The 17,024-nt window shown below is 43.5% G+C and overlaps 1 protein-coding gene across 4 annotated transcripts in view; it reads left to right on the top strand.

The window, feature by feature from the left end:
• Window positions 1-17,024, top strand: part of LOC135050849 (uncharacterized) — a 135,097-nt gene that overhangs the window by 64,886 nt on the left and 53,187 nt on the right. For all 4 annotated transcript variants that reach the window (XM_063957142.1, XM_063957141.1, XM_063957140.1 and 1 more), the window contains 3 exons: window positions 519-732; window positions 1,008-1,086; window positions 9,456-9,547. In XM_063957142.1, coding sequence (XP_063813212.1) covers window positions 519-732; window positions 1,008-1,086; window positions 9,456-9,547 — 385 coding nt within the window. The remainder of the gene's footprint in view (window positions 1-518; window positions 733-1,007; window positions 1,087-9,455; window positions 9,548-17,024) is intronic.

Genomic DNA, 17,024 nt, shown 5'->3' with positions numbered 1-17,024 from the left:
TGTGCTTAGACTTGGGTCCTATTGCCATGATATCTCATTATGATATGCAATTATTCCAAAATACGGAAAAAATCCCATATCCAAAATACGTCTGGTCCCGAGCATTTTGGATAAGGGAGACTCAACCTGTATTTGTATTATATATAATAGAATACCATACTCCCAACATGAGCCTTTCTGGAGGGACAAAATACTCTGTACCTGGACTTCCAGCTTAATTTATGAGTGCCGTCACCTGTGTTGAACTAGTTAATTGATGAGAAAGGTGTTTCACCAGAGGTGATGGCAATCATACATTAAGAGGGAAGTCCAGGAACAGAGCATTTTGTCCCTCCTGGAAAGGGTCATGTTGGGAGGTATGGAATACCGCTTATTAACACCATGCAGAGGTATTCTACACCTGACATATGTCAAAAGCAAGAAAGACAAACATTTTGCTTGACTGATTCCTGATTGTTTTTCTCATTCATATGAATTCTGTTTCAAATTTGTTTCTGTTTTTTTTTTTCTAATTAAAGATGAGTCAGATATCATCTAGATTTCCTCCACCTGAGAATTACCAAGAAGACCTTCTTAAGGAAATTACGCAACTGAGAATCGAGTGTAGACGGTTGAGGACACAAAGCCACCAGTTAAGCGAGGAGAACCACCACCTAAAAGAATACTTGTGGGATCTTAAAATGCAGCATCAACATTTGCTTGCAGGAAGAACAGATGGGGTGGGCACTGAGAGTAAGTAGCCATCAAAACATGTAACAAACATATCACTTGTCAAAATACATTGCCTTGACATAATAAGTTAACAATTAAAACAGGCACATCAACTTATAAAAAATAATATTTACATTTGGCAAAGTGCAACTAATGTAGATTAATTATAGCAATTGTCCATCACAACTGAATTACACATTGCAATACAGTATGGAATCAAAGTGCAGCAAAATATTATATAAGGACATATAAGTCTTGGAAATATTGCTGCTCATGTAAACGTTTCATCTCTGTAGATGATTGGGCCACAAGTCTCTCCAATATTCCCCTTGACGAGAAACTCCACTCAGACAGCTGGCGCACAGAAGGGAACAGGTACCTCTAATGTTGAGATTTGGGTTTTATATCTCACCTATTATATAGTCTGCGGACCAGTAACATATGATCCTATTAGATCTTCTTCTAATTTCCTTGCCACCATTCTTCTAATTTGAATAAAGAATTTATGAAAATTGTATTTTGCTAATTTCCACTTTGATTATGGGCCTTATTCAGCTTCAGTTGCAGTTTTGCTAAAATAGTGGTGGCCAGCGATGCTATCACAATACAAATGTCATTGCATCTCTGATTTTGAGTAGCCCCCCTGCCTCCGCAGCCCGGATGCAAAGGCAGCCAGCCCATCGCCATGTTTCCAGCCATAGCAGCCGCATGTGACGTCATGCGGCCTACCCAAACCTGCCCTCGTTCCCGACAGCATGCCCCCGTAATGTTGAGTCGATGCCCCCGCAACACCACGTCGATGCCCCCCACTGTCCCGCGAACACCTCTGCCTGTCAGAGGCGTTTCGATAAGAAAGATGCAATCACTGTGTGCACATGCGCAGTACTGTTCCTGCGCATGTACACTGGGCATAAATACTTCAGTATGCGATGCGATCCATACTGAATAAGGCCCTATGTTCATTGTCACTGAGGATCCATTCAATAATCTTCAATACCTAATAACACTGTGAACAACAAGGATACCTCTTTAGAACAAGAGGGTAAAGGAGATAAAATGCAACTGTTTGATTAAAATTGTGAAGCTACAGTTAATGGTCAGTTTTAATCAATTTTTTATCGATTTTATATCAATCTAAATTGATGTTGTGTTCCAGGGGCTAAACACACATTTACTGACTACAATTCATTATACTGACAGTTAAATGTTAGTTAATGTGTGTTTTAACCCCTAAAACACAACATTGATATAGATCAATTTCAAATCAATAAAAAAAAAAAACAATGATCGATTAAAACCAACCTTTAGTAAATATACCCCCAGGTGTCCGGACCATTCTATCAGACACATTTGTCTCTTAAAGCTGGGTACACACTTATCCAATCCTCCAGGGATCCAACTGCAGACCATACTGTTGAAACAATCCTACTGGAGACCAGGTCGCAATTTCGACACCCAATCTATGCATGCACACCTGTCCGGTTTTGATGCAGATCTCCAATCTGTATTTGCTGAAACAATCTGCTGAAAGGATTTTATCACCATAAAAGTAATCTAATCTTTGGCAGACCAGCTGCCTCTCACAGGGACGAATTGGGAGAAGAATTGGACAAACCAGTGTTAGGAGCTTACACACTACTAAGTTGGCCTAGTGATTGGCGATCGGGTCTCCTGATTTTTTAGCAGACTTAAAAAATCTTTTGACAAGACCAGACAAGCAGGGCAAAACCTCCATGAAATTTTTTTGTCGGATTCGGGTGTGTTTTGGATTCGGGTGTTTTTTTTCAAAAAACCCTCAAAAACAGCTTAAATCATAGAATTTGGGGGTCATTTTGATCCGATAGTATTAACCACAATAACCATAATTTCCACTCATTTCCAATCTATTCTGAACACCTCACACCTCACAATATTTGTTTTAGTACTAAAATTTGCACCAAGGTCGCTGGATGACTAAGCTAAGCGACCCAAGTGGCCAGCACAAACACCTGGCCCATCTAGGAGTGGCACTGCAGTGTCAGACAGGATGGCACTTAAAAAAATTAGCCCCAAACATCACATGATGCAGAGATAAATAAAAAAAAAAGAAGAGGTGCAAGATGGAATTGTCCTTGGGCCCTCCCACCCTCCCTTATGTTGTATAAACAGGACATGCACACTTTAACAAACCCATCATTTCAGCCACAGGGCCTGCCACACGACTGTGGCTGAAATGACTGGTTGATTTGGGCTCCCACCAAAAAAGAAGCAATCAATCTCTCCTTGCACAAACTGGCTCTACAGAGGCAAGATGTCCACCTCCTCCTCATCATCCAATTCCTCACCCCTTTCACTATGTACATCCTCCTCACAGAGTATTAATTCGTCCCCACTGGAATCCACCATCTCAGGTCCCTGTGTACTTTCTGGAGGCAATTGCTGGTGAATGTCTCCACGGAGGAATTGATTATAATTCATTTTGATGAACATCATCTTCTCCACATTTTCTGGAAGTAACCTCGTACGCTGATTGCTGACAAGGTGACCGGCTGCACTAAACACTCTTTCGGAGTATACACTGGAGGGGGGGCAACTTAGGTAAAATAAAGCCAGTTTGTGCAAGGGCCTCCAAATTGCCTCTTTTTCCTGCCAGTATACGTACGGACTGTCTGACGTGCCTACTTGGATGCGGTCACTCATATAATCCTCCACCATTCTTTCAATGGTGACAGAATCATATGCAGTGACAGTAGACGACATGTCAGCAATCATTGGCAGGTCCTTCAGTCCGGACCAGATGTCAGCACTGGCTCCAGACTGCCCTGCATCACCACCAGCGGGTGGACTCGGAATTCTTAGCCTTTTCCTCGCAGCCCCAGTTGCGGGAGAATGTGAAGGAGGAGCTGTTGACGGGTCACGTTCCGCTTGACTTGACAAGTGTCTCACCAGCAGGTCTTAGCACCTCTGCACACTTGTGTCTACCGGAAGGAGAGATACAACGTAGGCTTTAAACCTAGGATCGAGCAGGGTGACCAAAATGTAGTGCTCTGATTTCAACAGATTGACCACCCGTGAATCCTGGTTAAGCGAATTAAGGGCTCCATCCACAAGTCCCACATGCCTAGCGGAATCGCTCCATTTTAGCTCCTCCTTAAATCTCTCCAGCTGCTTCTGCAAAAGCCTGATGAGGGGAATGACCTGACTCAGGCTGGCAGTGTGTGAACTGACTTCACGTGTGGCAAGTTCAAAGGGTTGCAGAACCTTGCACAACGTTGAAATCATTCCCCCTCCTTTGCCTATATCGTAGGCAGATGTATAGGCTTGAATGGCCTTTTGCTGCTCCTCCATCCTCTGAAGCATATAGAGGGTTGAATTCCACCTCGTTACCACCTCTTGCTTTAGATGATGGCGGGGCAGGTTCAGGAGTGTTTGCTGGTGCTCCAGTCTTCGGCACGCGGTGGCTGAATGACGAAAGTGGCCCGCAATTCTTCGGGCCACCGACAGCATCTCTTGCACGCCCCTCTCGTTTTTAAAAAAATTCTGCACCACCAAATTCAATATATGTGCAAAACATGGGACGTGCTGGAATTTGCCCGGATGTAATGCACGCACAATATTGGTGGCTTTGTCCGATGTCACAAATCACCAGGAGAGTCCAATTGGGGTAAGCCATTCTGCGATGATGTTCCTCAGTTTCCGTAAGAGGTTGTCAGCTGTATGCCTCTTATGGAAAGCGGTGATACAAAGCCTAGCCTGCCTAGGAACGAGTTGGCGCTTGCGAGATGCTGCTACTGGTGCCGCCGTTGCTGTTCTTGCTGCGGGAGGTAATACATCCACCCAATGGGCTGTCACAGTCATATAGTCCTGAGTCTGCCCTGCTCCACTTGTCCACATGTCCGTGGTTAAGTGGACATTGGGTACAACTGCATTTTTTAGGACACTGGTGACTCTTTTTCTGACGTCTGTGTACATTCTCGGTATCGCCTGCCTAGAGAAGTGGAACCTAGATGGTATTTGGTACCGGGGACACACTAACTCAATAAATTCTCTAATTCCCTGTGAATTAATGGTGGATACCGGACACACGTTTAACACCACCACAGCTGCCAAGGCCTGAGTTATCCGCTTTGCAGCAGGATGACTTCTGTGATATTTCATCTTCCTCGCAAAGGACTGTTGGACAGTCAATTGCTTACTGGAAGTAGTACAAGTGGTCTTCCGACTTCCCCTCCGGGATGACAATCGACTCCCAGCAGCAACAACAGCAGCACCAGCAGCAGTAGGCGTTACACTCAAGGATCCATTGGAGGAATTCCAGTTAGGAGAGGACTCGTCAGACTTGCCAGTGACATGGCCTGCAGGACTATTGGCGTTCCTGTCTAAGGAGGAAATTGAAACTGAGGGAGTTGGTGGTGTGGTTTGCAGGAGCTTGGGTACAAGAGGAAGGGATTTAGTTGTCAGTGGACTGCTTCCACTGCCACCCAAAGTTTTTGAACTTGTCAATGACTTCTGATGAATGCGCTCCAGGTGACGTATAAGGGAGGATGTTCCTAGGTGGTTAACTTCCTTACCCCTACTTATTACAGCTTGACAAAGGCAACACACAGCTTGACACCTGTTGTCCGCATTTCTGTTAAAATAATTCCACATCGAAGAGATGATTTTTTTTGTAATTTGACCAGGCATGTCAATGGCCATATTCGTCCCACAGACAACAGGTGTCTCCCCGGGTGCCTGACTTAACAAACCACCTCACCATCAGTGCCAGCGCCAGCAACACCCATATCCTCATCCTGGTGTACTTCAACAGTGACATCTTTAATTTGAGTATCAGGAACTGGACTGGACATTGGATACAGCAATGGCCTACTGTACTGTACAACTATATACTGTTGGTCACCAAAATGCTGCACTGTAATACTATATATACTGCTCACAATAATGCAGCACAGATATGGAATGGATACTTGCAGTGACACAGAGCTGCAAGATACAGCAATGGCCTACTGTACAACTATATACTGTTGGTCACCAAAATGCTGCACTGTAATACTATATATACTGCTCACAATAATGCAGCACAGATATGGAATGGATATTTGCAGTGACACAGAGCTGCAAGATACAGCAATGGCCTACTGTACTGTACTACTATTATACTGGTGGTCCCCAGTCCCCACAATGCAGCACACTGAGCACAGATATTTGCAGCACACTGAGCACAGATATGGAGCGTTTTCAGGCAGCGAACGTAGATATTTTCAGCACACTGAGCAGAGATATTTGCAGCACACTGAGCACAGATATTTGCAGCACACTGAGCACAGATTACGGAGCTTTTCAGGGAGAGAATGCAGCCACGTCCTCTCCGTTCAATCTCCAATGCACGAGTGAAAATGGCAGCGACGCGCGGCTCTTTATATAGAATACGAATCTCGCGAGAATCCGACAGCGGGATGATGACGTTCGGGCGCATTCGGGTTAACCGATCAAGGCGGGAAGATCCGAGACTATCTCGGAACCGTGTAAAATAGGTGAAGTTCGGGGGGGTTCGGATCTCGAGGAACCGAACCCGCTCATCTCTAGGTATAATACATCTACCTGACAGTACAATAATTTCTTGCTTTCTTAGTATCAGTGAGAGAACAAGGGATGTCTATTATGAATGCATTGGATGTGCCATGCACAATATTTTGGATTACACCAGTGCACATCATCAAGCTCAGTTAGTGCTTCTTGTCCTGGGACAGCTAAACGTCAGCCAATTTATGACAAGGTCTAGATTAGAAATGATAACATATTTGAAGATAGTAATGTACAACCTCTCATTCCATGAACACTTCTATAATTTCTTTCCAAAATAAAATGATATTGTGTAGACCAGGCATTCCCAACCATGGTCCTCAAGGCAAACCAACAGTGCAGGTTTTAGTGATATCCAGGCTGCAGCACAGATGGTTAAATCAAAATAACTGAGCTACTAATTAAGTCACCTCTGCTGTAGCCTGGATATCACTAAAACCTGCACTGTTAGTGTGCCTCGACGACCGTGGTTGGGAATGCCTGGCGTAGAGCACCAGAAGTTTTTATAATACATTATTCAATGCACACGAGAATGATACACATGCATGGCAATAGGCAAACATCTGAATGGTATTTCATATTGAATACATTAGGCAAGTAACATTGCAATAGATTGGTCAGTAATGCCAGTCCACCTATAATTAGGATGTACAGTAGTTTGTCATAAATAAATAAAGAATGAAGATATGAATAGACCTCCAAGAAACCGTTGTGGAGATAACAGTATTACTATCGATGCAAATAACATGAGCCAATGCATCAGAAGAGTGTGTGTGTGTGTGTGTGTGTGTGTGTGTGTGTGTGTGTGTGTGTGTGTAAGGGGGGGGGGGGGGGAGCGACGCAGGACAACAGTTTCCTCTGGGCCAAAAATGAGGTTAAAATTAAATCCCTGTCATACGTTGAAAAGCAGGTCTCCCAAGACTCTCCGTTGTTCATACCACGTGGTATTTTTTTTAGAGTATCATTAATTCTACTTTAGAATTCCCAACATAACTTTCCAACATATAAAAAAATATTGGGGCTAAGCGTTCTTTATTCAGAAAAGTGTCACTCCATTCCATGTTCAAAACATGGAACAACTTGTTTTGAAACATCTGTAAAGAAGGTAGAGAAGTCCGTAATCTGTAATATTACTTTCCTGGCAGCAGCACTAATTGCTAATATAAGTTTCCTACATCCTTTAGCTGTCTGTTGTGTGGTAGGTATCATCCCAAAGATTGCCCACTCAGCTGTGAATAGATGATCTAAAGAGAATTTCCAAACTGAAAGCCAAAAGTGGCCTAGTAAAGGGCAAGACTAGAAACAATGGAGAAAGTCCGCTTGAGGAGCCTTACATCATAGATAGTTATATGAAGAAGTCATACCTGCTAAACACTGCCTATGAGGTGTTAAATAGGACCTATGAAAAATATTTAAAAACATTTCTTGATATTGTGCTGCAGGCAATAACTTACATGAATTGTGCAGGTTTTTAAGCAAGTCTTCGCATGTCAATGAGGAAAATGAGGAAGACCATTGCTTAACCCCTGAGGTGACCTTCTCATGGTCTATTTGCTTTCTCAGAATGGTATAATGCCAGGAAATAGCCTTTTCGGTGGGTGGACTGGACCGAAGCATGACGTCAATTGTATTTTGGCAATCATGATCAGAAAACCCCCTGATAACCGAACCTGCATAGTGTTGTGCCTGAAAGAACACCAAAGGAAACCGTTGAAGTAACGGATGTTTTTCTCTAGCCTGCTCAAATATCAGTATACGGTTAGAAGAAGTATCTAAAATACTACCCACGTCTTTCACTCCTTCCCTCCACCATAATGTAAGGATGCAAGTCCGATTTGGAAATCAGGGTTAGTCAGAAAAGGTAGAAACAAGGACTTATGCACGTTTAAATTGTTATGATGGAGCAAAATAACCACACCTTTCTTGTAGACCATAATAGAGGGTTCTCCCTTATTTCATGGCTAATTTCTACATCATGTTGATGTAGGAAGCTGATTAAATTACCCTCTGGCAAAAATTGTTTGTCTAAAGTTGAATATGTATAAATATTACTATTGTGTAACCAGTTATGCAAGTATCACAAATAGATGCATGGTTGTAATATGTTATTGCAGAAAATTGATATCTCTATTGTCCCTGGTCTGTTGTAGTTTTAGTAGGGCTATTCTTGGACGTTTACCATTCCAGAGGAACTTTCGGAATAATATTTAAAGTGTCACGCTGCGTAAGTAGGAGTGGTAAGGATTGCAATAAAGTAGGCGTGGGAAGGTCACCATTTTTATTAAACGCATCCTGCCTAAATAAGATAGTAGGAGATTGCTCCAACCCTCCAGCTCTGCAGCGATAGAAGAGATCGCTTTAGTGATGTTCAGTCGATAAAGAGCAGACATCAATTTCGGCTCAGCAACATACAATTAAGATTCAAAGAGAGTAAAGCGGTAATCACCATTGCAAGAGCTGTCCATAACTCCTTCACTGATTGCCAAATCCAACCTGGTGATGAGTTAACAAATCAGGGAGTATACATTGCAGTCTGTTGGCCATTAGTTTTGAAAAGATCTTGAAATCAGTATTTAGTAAAGAGATAGGTCTATATGCATTTACCGAAGTTAGATCCCTGCCCAGCTTGGGAATCAGGGTCCTTAGCGCTTTAGAGAACGAGGGATATACAGGGTTATCATGAAAGAGTTTACCATAAAGCTCAAGTAAAGTTGGAGTAATCTCATGCTGGAGAAGTTTAAAGTATGCCCCTGTATAACCATCTGGGCCAGAGATTTATGCAGTGGTAGGCTGTTTATGACCAACTCTAGTTCCTGTTCTGCCATATCTGTTGACAAAAGATCCCTCTGAGCCTGAGTAAGTTTAGGTAGATTTGCTTCCTCCCACAATCTAGAATGTAAAGCAGTATCAATGTTTTTTGTGGCATACAGTTCGGTGTAAAAATGATTAAACTGCGATAATATATCATGTGTCTTAAGTAGAATTCTGCCAGATGTTGGATCTTTAATTGTGGAAATAAACATTTCTCATACTTTAATAGATTGCAGTGTGGTATTTAGTGCTGCTTATAGTAACCGTAGTCTTTTAATATGTCAATGTCAATGTACCCTGCAATGGCCGCAATGATGTGGCTGTGCTGTGATAACAAAATGTCACTTTGACTCCCGCATATCATCTTTTAGTCTTTACAGGAATGATGCTATTAATGTTGATGGAACACTTTCAAAATGCAAAGCAGCCTTAGGTTCTGTAAACATGAAAGAACCCTGGAACAGTAAGTACTAAGAGTCATTTTGTTTTACATGCAACAATGATTAAACATGAAGCTCAGGTCTCAGCGCCACTGCTCACTGTAATTATGTTTATTCTTTATTTCACAATCAGTTAAACAGGTAAGGCACTTTGCTCTTGTGCTGAGTATACATAGGTGTCCCTGATTTGTTTAATTAAATAAATATATGCGAGATATATATATATATAAAAGTAGTCAAATTGGCTTTTCAGCTTATCGTTTCCAACCTGACATTTGAAGGAAAAGAGATTAGTGAATCTGCTGTCAGCATTAGACTGGGGAAATTCCATTTTCCCGGACCTACAACACCTGGTATTTCATGATGGTCTCCCACCAGGTACTGGCCTTGCCCTACACTTTATAGCTTCCAAGATCAGATGAGGTTGGGCATATTCAGTGTGGTGTGGTAGCAGGTCACTATTGTTGTGACATAAGTCCCCATAATCGTTGATGAGAGTTCACAGAATAGACAATGCTTAAGGGAAATCAGAGAGGTAGTAGTTGCAGTTGATAGCCACTATCACTATTTCTACAAAATAAATTGAAAAAAGAATAGATGGATCTGCCTTTGGCTTTAGACAAAGTGTTATCCTGCCAATTGAGAAACTGCCACAGGTTTTACCGCTTATTTGAATCACCAATGAGAGTCCACTAAAGAATGGAGAGATAAACTCCTGTTCCCAGGGAAGGGGATGGAGGTGTAACAACTGGTATGGTATCACAAAATGACCTTACATTTTATGCGTAATGCTGAAATATTCAACTCAATCAAGGGTTTAAAGAATTTGTTTAAGACTTTCAGCACCATATTGGTCTGACAAAAAGGTATATTTCTGAGAGTCCTGTGATTCTTTCTAATTTTGAAGGTCAGCAAAGTAAGGTGTTTCACCATGTATTTGACACCAACTATCAGTAGTGTATCTTATTTACTTTGTTACCAGATATGTAGAATGGTGCATTCAAAATGCCCACAACAAATGATATGTAAACTCAAGGTTGTGTATTGTACAACAACGGATAACATTGGTCAAAAATAATAATAATCTCCTGAAAGATGAGCTAACAGTTTTATACATTTGTGCATTAGTTCTGATTAAATATCAGCAGGGTATAATGTTGCACCACATTGTCTGATACAAAGGGGGTCATTCCGAGTTGTTCGCTCGCAAGTGAATTTTAGCAGATTTGCTCATGCTAAGCCGCCGCCTACTGGGAGTGAATCTTAGCATCTTAAAATTGCGAACGATGTATTCGCAATATTGCGATTACATACCTCGTAGCAGTTTCTGAGTAGCTTCAGACTTACTCGGCATCTGCGATCATTTCACTGCTTGTCGTTCCTGGTTTGACGTCACAAACACACCCAGCGTTCGCCCAGACACTCCCCCGTTTCTCCAGCCACTCCTGCGTTTTTTCCGGAAACGGTAGCGTTTTTTCCAAAACGCCCATAAAACGGCCTGTTTCCGCCCAGTAACACCCATTTCCTGTCAATCACATTACGATCGCCAGAACAATGAAAATGCTGTGAGTAAAATTCCGAAGTGCATAGCAAATTTACTTGGCACAGTCGCAGTGCGGACATTGCGCATGCGCATTAAGCGGAAAATCGCTGCGATGCGAAGATTTTTACCGAGCGAACAACTCGGAATGACCCCCAAAGTTGTATTATATCCTATTTAGTGCTTTCCATATATTAAGGGAAATGTATGCATTTAAGATAACAACAATTATAATATATTGTTATTATCTTGAATGCATGCATTTCTCTGAATATCTAGAATTTATCTTCTACTGTTTATTTCCAAAAGTGCACCAAAAAATAATCTTTTTTCTTTTCTATTTTTGCAAATAAGCAATTACAGTGTTTATGGTGCACCACCAGCAAAAATTATTGAGACTTTACATCTCAGCAAAACCCGAACGTTGGTTTCTCCTGATTATGATATTTATGCATGCTTCATAACTTGTGTGGATTCATACCAGTCCAGTGAACACAATTGTTGCAATGCCCCTAGTGCCCCCGCCCCCCCCCCCCCCCCCCCCCACATGAGCCTCCCAGATGAGTGCCTAATTCATGAAGCCAACTAGAGTGACACAGGGGGGTATCAGGATCAAGGTCACTGTACTGGACCAGGCTCCATACCTTACGCCAGATTTTAACGGCCTGAGTAATAATGGGAGGACTATGTAGACTGGACTCACCACTCAGCAGTGCTTGTAGAGGAGTGCACCCAGGAGCGGCTTGTTGGGCTAAAGCAACAGGCAAAGAGTCAGTACTGTCGTCCGGCACCCACAACCGAATGTGCACCATCTAAGCAGCAAAGTAATAAAATTGAAAGTAAGGAAGCACTAAAAATCACATTCAGATTTATGTCTAGTGAGCACATCAACTTTGATCCCAGATCGTTTATTGTCCCTTATTAATAAGGAAAGCATGCTATTCTGCTACCTGAAAAAGGAGACCAGGATATAAATCGGTGACTGTTGCAGTACATATTACATTGTTGGCTGTACTATCATCTTAATAAGGCTTACCCTGTTCGAAACTGTGAGTGGAAGTTTGCACCACTTTTTTTTTAAGAGTAAAGGCTTCAGGTTCAATGGAATATAAATATAATCAGAGGAAACATTAGTAATTAGTACCCTGAGATATTTAAATTGGCCATCCCAACATAACAGCAAAGAAAGCTTCGGGTTAGTAGGATGGACCCTTCATAATGGCATTATGGAGGATTTATTCCAGACGGTGGTGAGTCCAGAATATCTACAAAATTCCAAATAATCCGCCGTCATGCGATGTTTTCGCACCTCTATGGGGAGGAGGGGGGGAGGGCCATCTTTTTGTATGGGCTCAATGGGCTCTTGCCCAAGGGCCCCAGGAGTATAAGGGCCCTATGCTGATAGCTGAGAGTCTCCTCTTTCCAGGGGAACCAGGTTTTTGAAAATCGGCCCTGGGGAACCTGAGATATCTGACTTCAAAGCAGTGGTCCCCATCCGAGCCTGTTAATTTATCTTCCCAGCCAGATATCTTGGGTTCTGTCTGACTTAGAGTTTTTCTGAAAGTATACTCCAAAAGCTGAGACTCTCCCCTGTCAGTGGACACTGACAGCTTGTCTCTACTATCAGAGATATCAGCCTTCCAGCAGCTGATTCCTGCTCCAGCTCCACACACCTAATATGCAGTTTCATATTTTCATTGGTGGATTGCTCTGGCTCCTGAACTCTGATCCCCAAGTCCCCAGTACTTCCTAAAAAGTGGAACTCTCTAGTGTTTTACCCCATTAAATGCTAAGAAATCTATTTCCAGGAACTGGAGATATCTGCAGTCAAGCAAGCTACCCTCCCACCAGAAAATGATGAATATTCAGCACACTCCACTATCCACCCCTCCCCTACGTATAAAACACCCCCTACCACCCTGGAAGTCATGTTCCGGGACCCCTTCATTCATCCCAATGTCCCTTTCTACAATTTAGTGCTCTCTCTCCTGCCCCATCTCCCACCATCTGTGCAGTAAAGGAGTAATCAGATGAAATTACTGCTCCAGGTCCTACATGCTGAGCGGAAGATAGAACACCCTCTACCGCCAGTGGGACATCAAAGCTGCTGCTGATAGTACCCGCCGCTCCTACTGCTGGAGGATGGGTAGGAGCCGCAGTGCATTGCTTTGCCCAGGGGCAAAGCTTTTAAGATGGCCCTGTGGGTGGGTGGGGGGTCTCATTTTAGCACATCTACAATCAGCTCTGAATCGGGCCCAGAGTACAGATGCAATGAATTATTAAATCCACCAATACAAGGGAGTACCACAGTTGCAAAAGGTAATCAACTGGTTCCCAGATATATCAAAAACAACTAGTTGTAAGGCCTCAAATAAAGCAAAACAGTTATCCCCTTAAAATTTATTAATTCAACCCCAATAGTAAAAAAAAAAAAAAAACAACAGGTGAGAATGCAGTTTAAATAGCAAAATCAAGGATATTGGTGGTCATTCCGAGTTGAGTTGATCGCTAGCTGCTTTCGTTCACTGCGCAGCGATGAGGCAAAAAAAGGCACTTCTGCGCATGCGTATGCGGCGCAATGCGCACGCGCAACGCACTATTACAACGAACAATGTAGTTTCACACAGGGTCTAGCGAAGCTTTTCAGTCGCACTGGTGGCCGCAGAGTGATTGACATGAAGTGGCCATTTCTGGGTGTCAACTGACCGTTTTCAGGGAGTGTTCGGAAAAACGCAGGCGTGGCAGAAAAAACGCAGGCATGGCTGGGCGAACGCAGGGCGTGTTTGTGACGTCAAAACAGGAACTGAACAGTCTGAAGTGATCACAAGCGCTGAGTAGGTTTTGAGCTACTTTGAAACTGCACAAAAAAAATGGTAGTCGCTCTGCGATCCTTTCGTTCGCACTTCTGCTAAGCTAAAATACACTCCCAGTGGGCGGCGGCATAGCGTTTGCATGGCTGCTAAAGGCTGCTGGCGAGCGATCAACTCGGAATGACCCCCATTAAGTGGTCAGTCAGTCTGGAGCCATCTGCGGACCACCGGGAGCATAATGATTGAGCCAGGTAGCCATCTCGCGTGGAGTGCTAAAGAATTCAGATTCACTGTCCGCTACCACAGGAAGTTAAGATGGGAACAGCATGGATAAAGGAAGGTTCAAATCATGCAGCCTGCGCTTGACAGGCACAAATTGTGCCCTATATTTTTAAACATCAGTGGCAAAGTCAGGGAAAGCAGAGATCTTCAAAACATTTCTATTCAAGGGGACTTTCCTGCGTCCCAGGCATAGGACTGTATCATAATTTTTATAGTGCAGGAACTTTGCTATGAAAGTGCGAGGTGGACTCCAGGAGGCAGAGGGCAAGTGGGTATCTGATGTGCCCTTTCCACTGTGAATTGATGGGTAAATGAGTCTTTACCATAGGTTTTAAGTAACCAGGCCTCCAGGAAGGATTCACGGGAGGATCCTTCCTCCTTTCCTGGTATGCCAACAAACCGAACATTGGCCCTCATTCCGAGTTGTTCGCTCGCTAGCTACTTTTAGCAGAAATGCAAACACAAAGCCGCCGCCCCCTGGGAGTGTATCTTAGCATAGCAGAATTGCTAACGAAAGATTAGCAATTCTGCTATTAAGTATTTCCTTGCAGTTTCTGAGTAGCTCCAGACCTACTCCTAGATTGCGATCACCTCAATCCGTTTAGTTCCTGGTTTGACATCACAAACACGCCCAGCCACTCCTGCGTTTTTACCTGGCACACCTGCGTTTTTTAGCACACTCCCTGAAAACGTCCAGTTTCCGCCCAGAAACACCCACTTCCTGTCAATCACACTACGATCAGCAGAGCGATTGAAAAGCTTTGTCCGCCCGTGAGTAAAATAGCATAGTTTTGTGTAAAATTGCTTAGCGCGTGCGCCCTGCTGAGCTTACGCATGCGCAGAACTGCCGGATTTTAGCCTATTAGCAATTCTGCTAAAAATAGCAGCGAGCGAACAACTCGGAATTACCACCATTATTCCTACGTAGATGCCCCTAAATGTCCAGGGGTTTATTTTGTATAATAGAAACTTGTTGATATAAAGAGGTGACAGTGGCATTCAGTGGGCCATGAGAATCTTCATTAGTTAATGTATTTCCAACTTGCCATACCATTCACGTAAGCGCTGCACATCCTGCCTCAATTATGATAAAGGGACCTTCTCAATATTGTCGGATAACCTCTTCTCACTGCCTGCTATGGCCTCCAATACTTGTTGCAAAGATGCCTGAGAATAGGGTGCAGAAGCAGAGTCTTGTGATAGATCAGAGGCACTGGGATCTGGCTGTTCACTAGAAGCAGGAGATGAATATATCTGCAATGACGTATTTCTGCAAACTTATCAAGTCGGCTGCTGCAGCAGGGTGGTGATTAGGGTGGCTAATCCCGGGATCAGGATCGGTGGGATCCTGGGATTTTGGCCTAAACTTGTCTGGGATTCAATCCCAGGATTGGAGTTTAAAATCCTGGGGATTTCAGGGTTGGCCACCACCTTAGTTTTTTCTATGTCGGGCATCTTTGAGCATCCTCAAGAGGCTCAGATGCTGCCCGGCTTCCCCTGCTCAGCTCCCCCTCACCCCCCCTGTGCACACTGCACAGCATGACCTGAAGTCAGAGGTCACGCTGTGCAGCCAGCCACTCACCTGCTGAACCTCACTGCCGTCCTGCACTGCCCGTCCGCCCGCCGAACCTCACAGCAAGTGGCCCACCCTCCCTCCCATCCAGATTAGGGTAAGTTATCTGAGCTGGTCACGGCAGGGGGGATTGAAAAAATGGCCCTGGATTGGCCACCCTAGTGGTGATGTTTCACCATGATGAGAGAACTACAAATAGTATAATGTTATGAGGCGATATACAGTAAGTCAGTTGTATTAAGCCTGTAAAGCACACTGAAGAGACAGCAGGGCTATGGTAAGATGGCCGCTGTGTGTAAAGGCCACACCTCCATCATGCATTGGGAAGGAAAAGAAAATAGGGCACCCAGAGTGAAGAGAAAACGGAAGTCCCCCAGGCAGCTGCTTACACTGTTCGGGTCACCCTGGTAAGCCAGGCAGCGCAGGTCTACTGAACGCACATGGTGGAAGGGTGGTGTGGCTTCGGAGTGTAATAGCGTCTCCAGGCAGGCTGGCTGCATTCCAGAACAGGGTGCCAGAGCAGCGGTCGCAGGCGGAATCAGCTTGGGGTGACCACTCCGGAACCAGGAGGTATGCTGCTATCCGAACAGTGGATTCGGCCAGCAGGAATCGGGCATAGGATGGGAATTCAGGGTGTGGGAACAGGAAGGTCACAGAACCCGTGTCCTACTGCCATGTCGTTGTGGGCACACACACTTGTTTATTCCGTATTTTATTGGTATAATCTGTTTTTATTGAAAGAGTTAAGAAGTACATACCTGAGCATAAGGAAGAAAAAAAAAGGGAGGCAGTCATCATGGCAAGGAAAAAGAAATAGCATTACTCGACACAGCGAGTAGTAAGAATTAACATATACATTCGATATAGTAAGACATATTGAAGTTTGCAAACTAAGTATATAGTTAATATAACCAAAGTCTGTCACAATACCATTGAAAACTAAATGTACTTCAATTAAGAGAATAAAGTGAGAAAAGGTTTGGGGAAGAAAATGTTAAAAGAAAGGTCATAGGAAAGAAGAAAGAGAATAATGACCTAGACTAAGGAAAGTTTACTGTGGGTAGTTATTAGGAGTTTCTTAAGATACATTCCCTGAGTTCAATAATGTCATCGAGAAAACATAATCTTTATAAGCCGAGGTAAAGTTATAGTCTAGTCAGGGAAGCCATACGACAATGAACTCAGATAATCTATCTCTCGAGGCCAGAAGGATGTCTTTCATGTTCATATAGAAATCAATTCTAGAGAACCATAATCTTTGGGTAGGAGGGGTAGTGGATCTCCAGAGGGAGGGA

The sequence above is a fragment of the Pseudophryne corroboree genome, chromosome 2 (genome assembly GCF_028390025.1).
Source record: "Pseudophryne corroboree isolate aPseCor3 chromosome 2, aPseCor3.hap2, whole genome shotgun sequence".
Taxonomy (NCBI): Eukaryota; Metazoa; Chordata; class Amphibia; order Anura; family Myobatrachidae; genus Pseudophryne; species Pseudophryne corroboree.
This window is presented reverse-complemented; position numbering and strand designations above follow the sequence as displayed.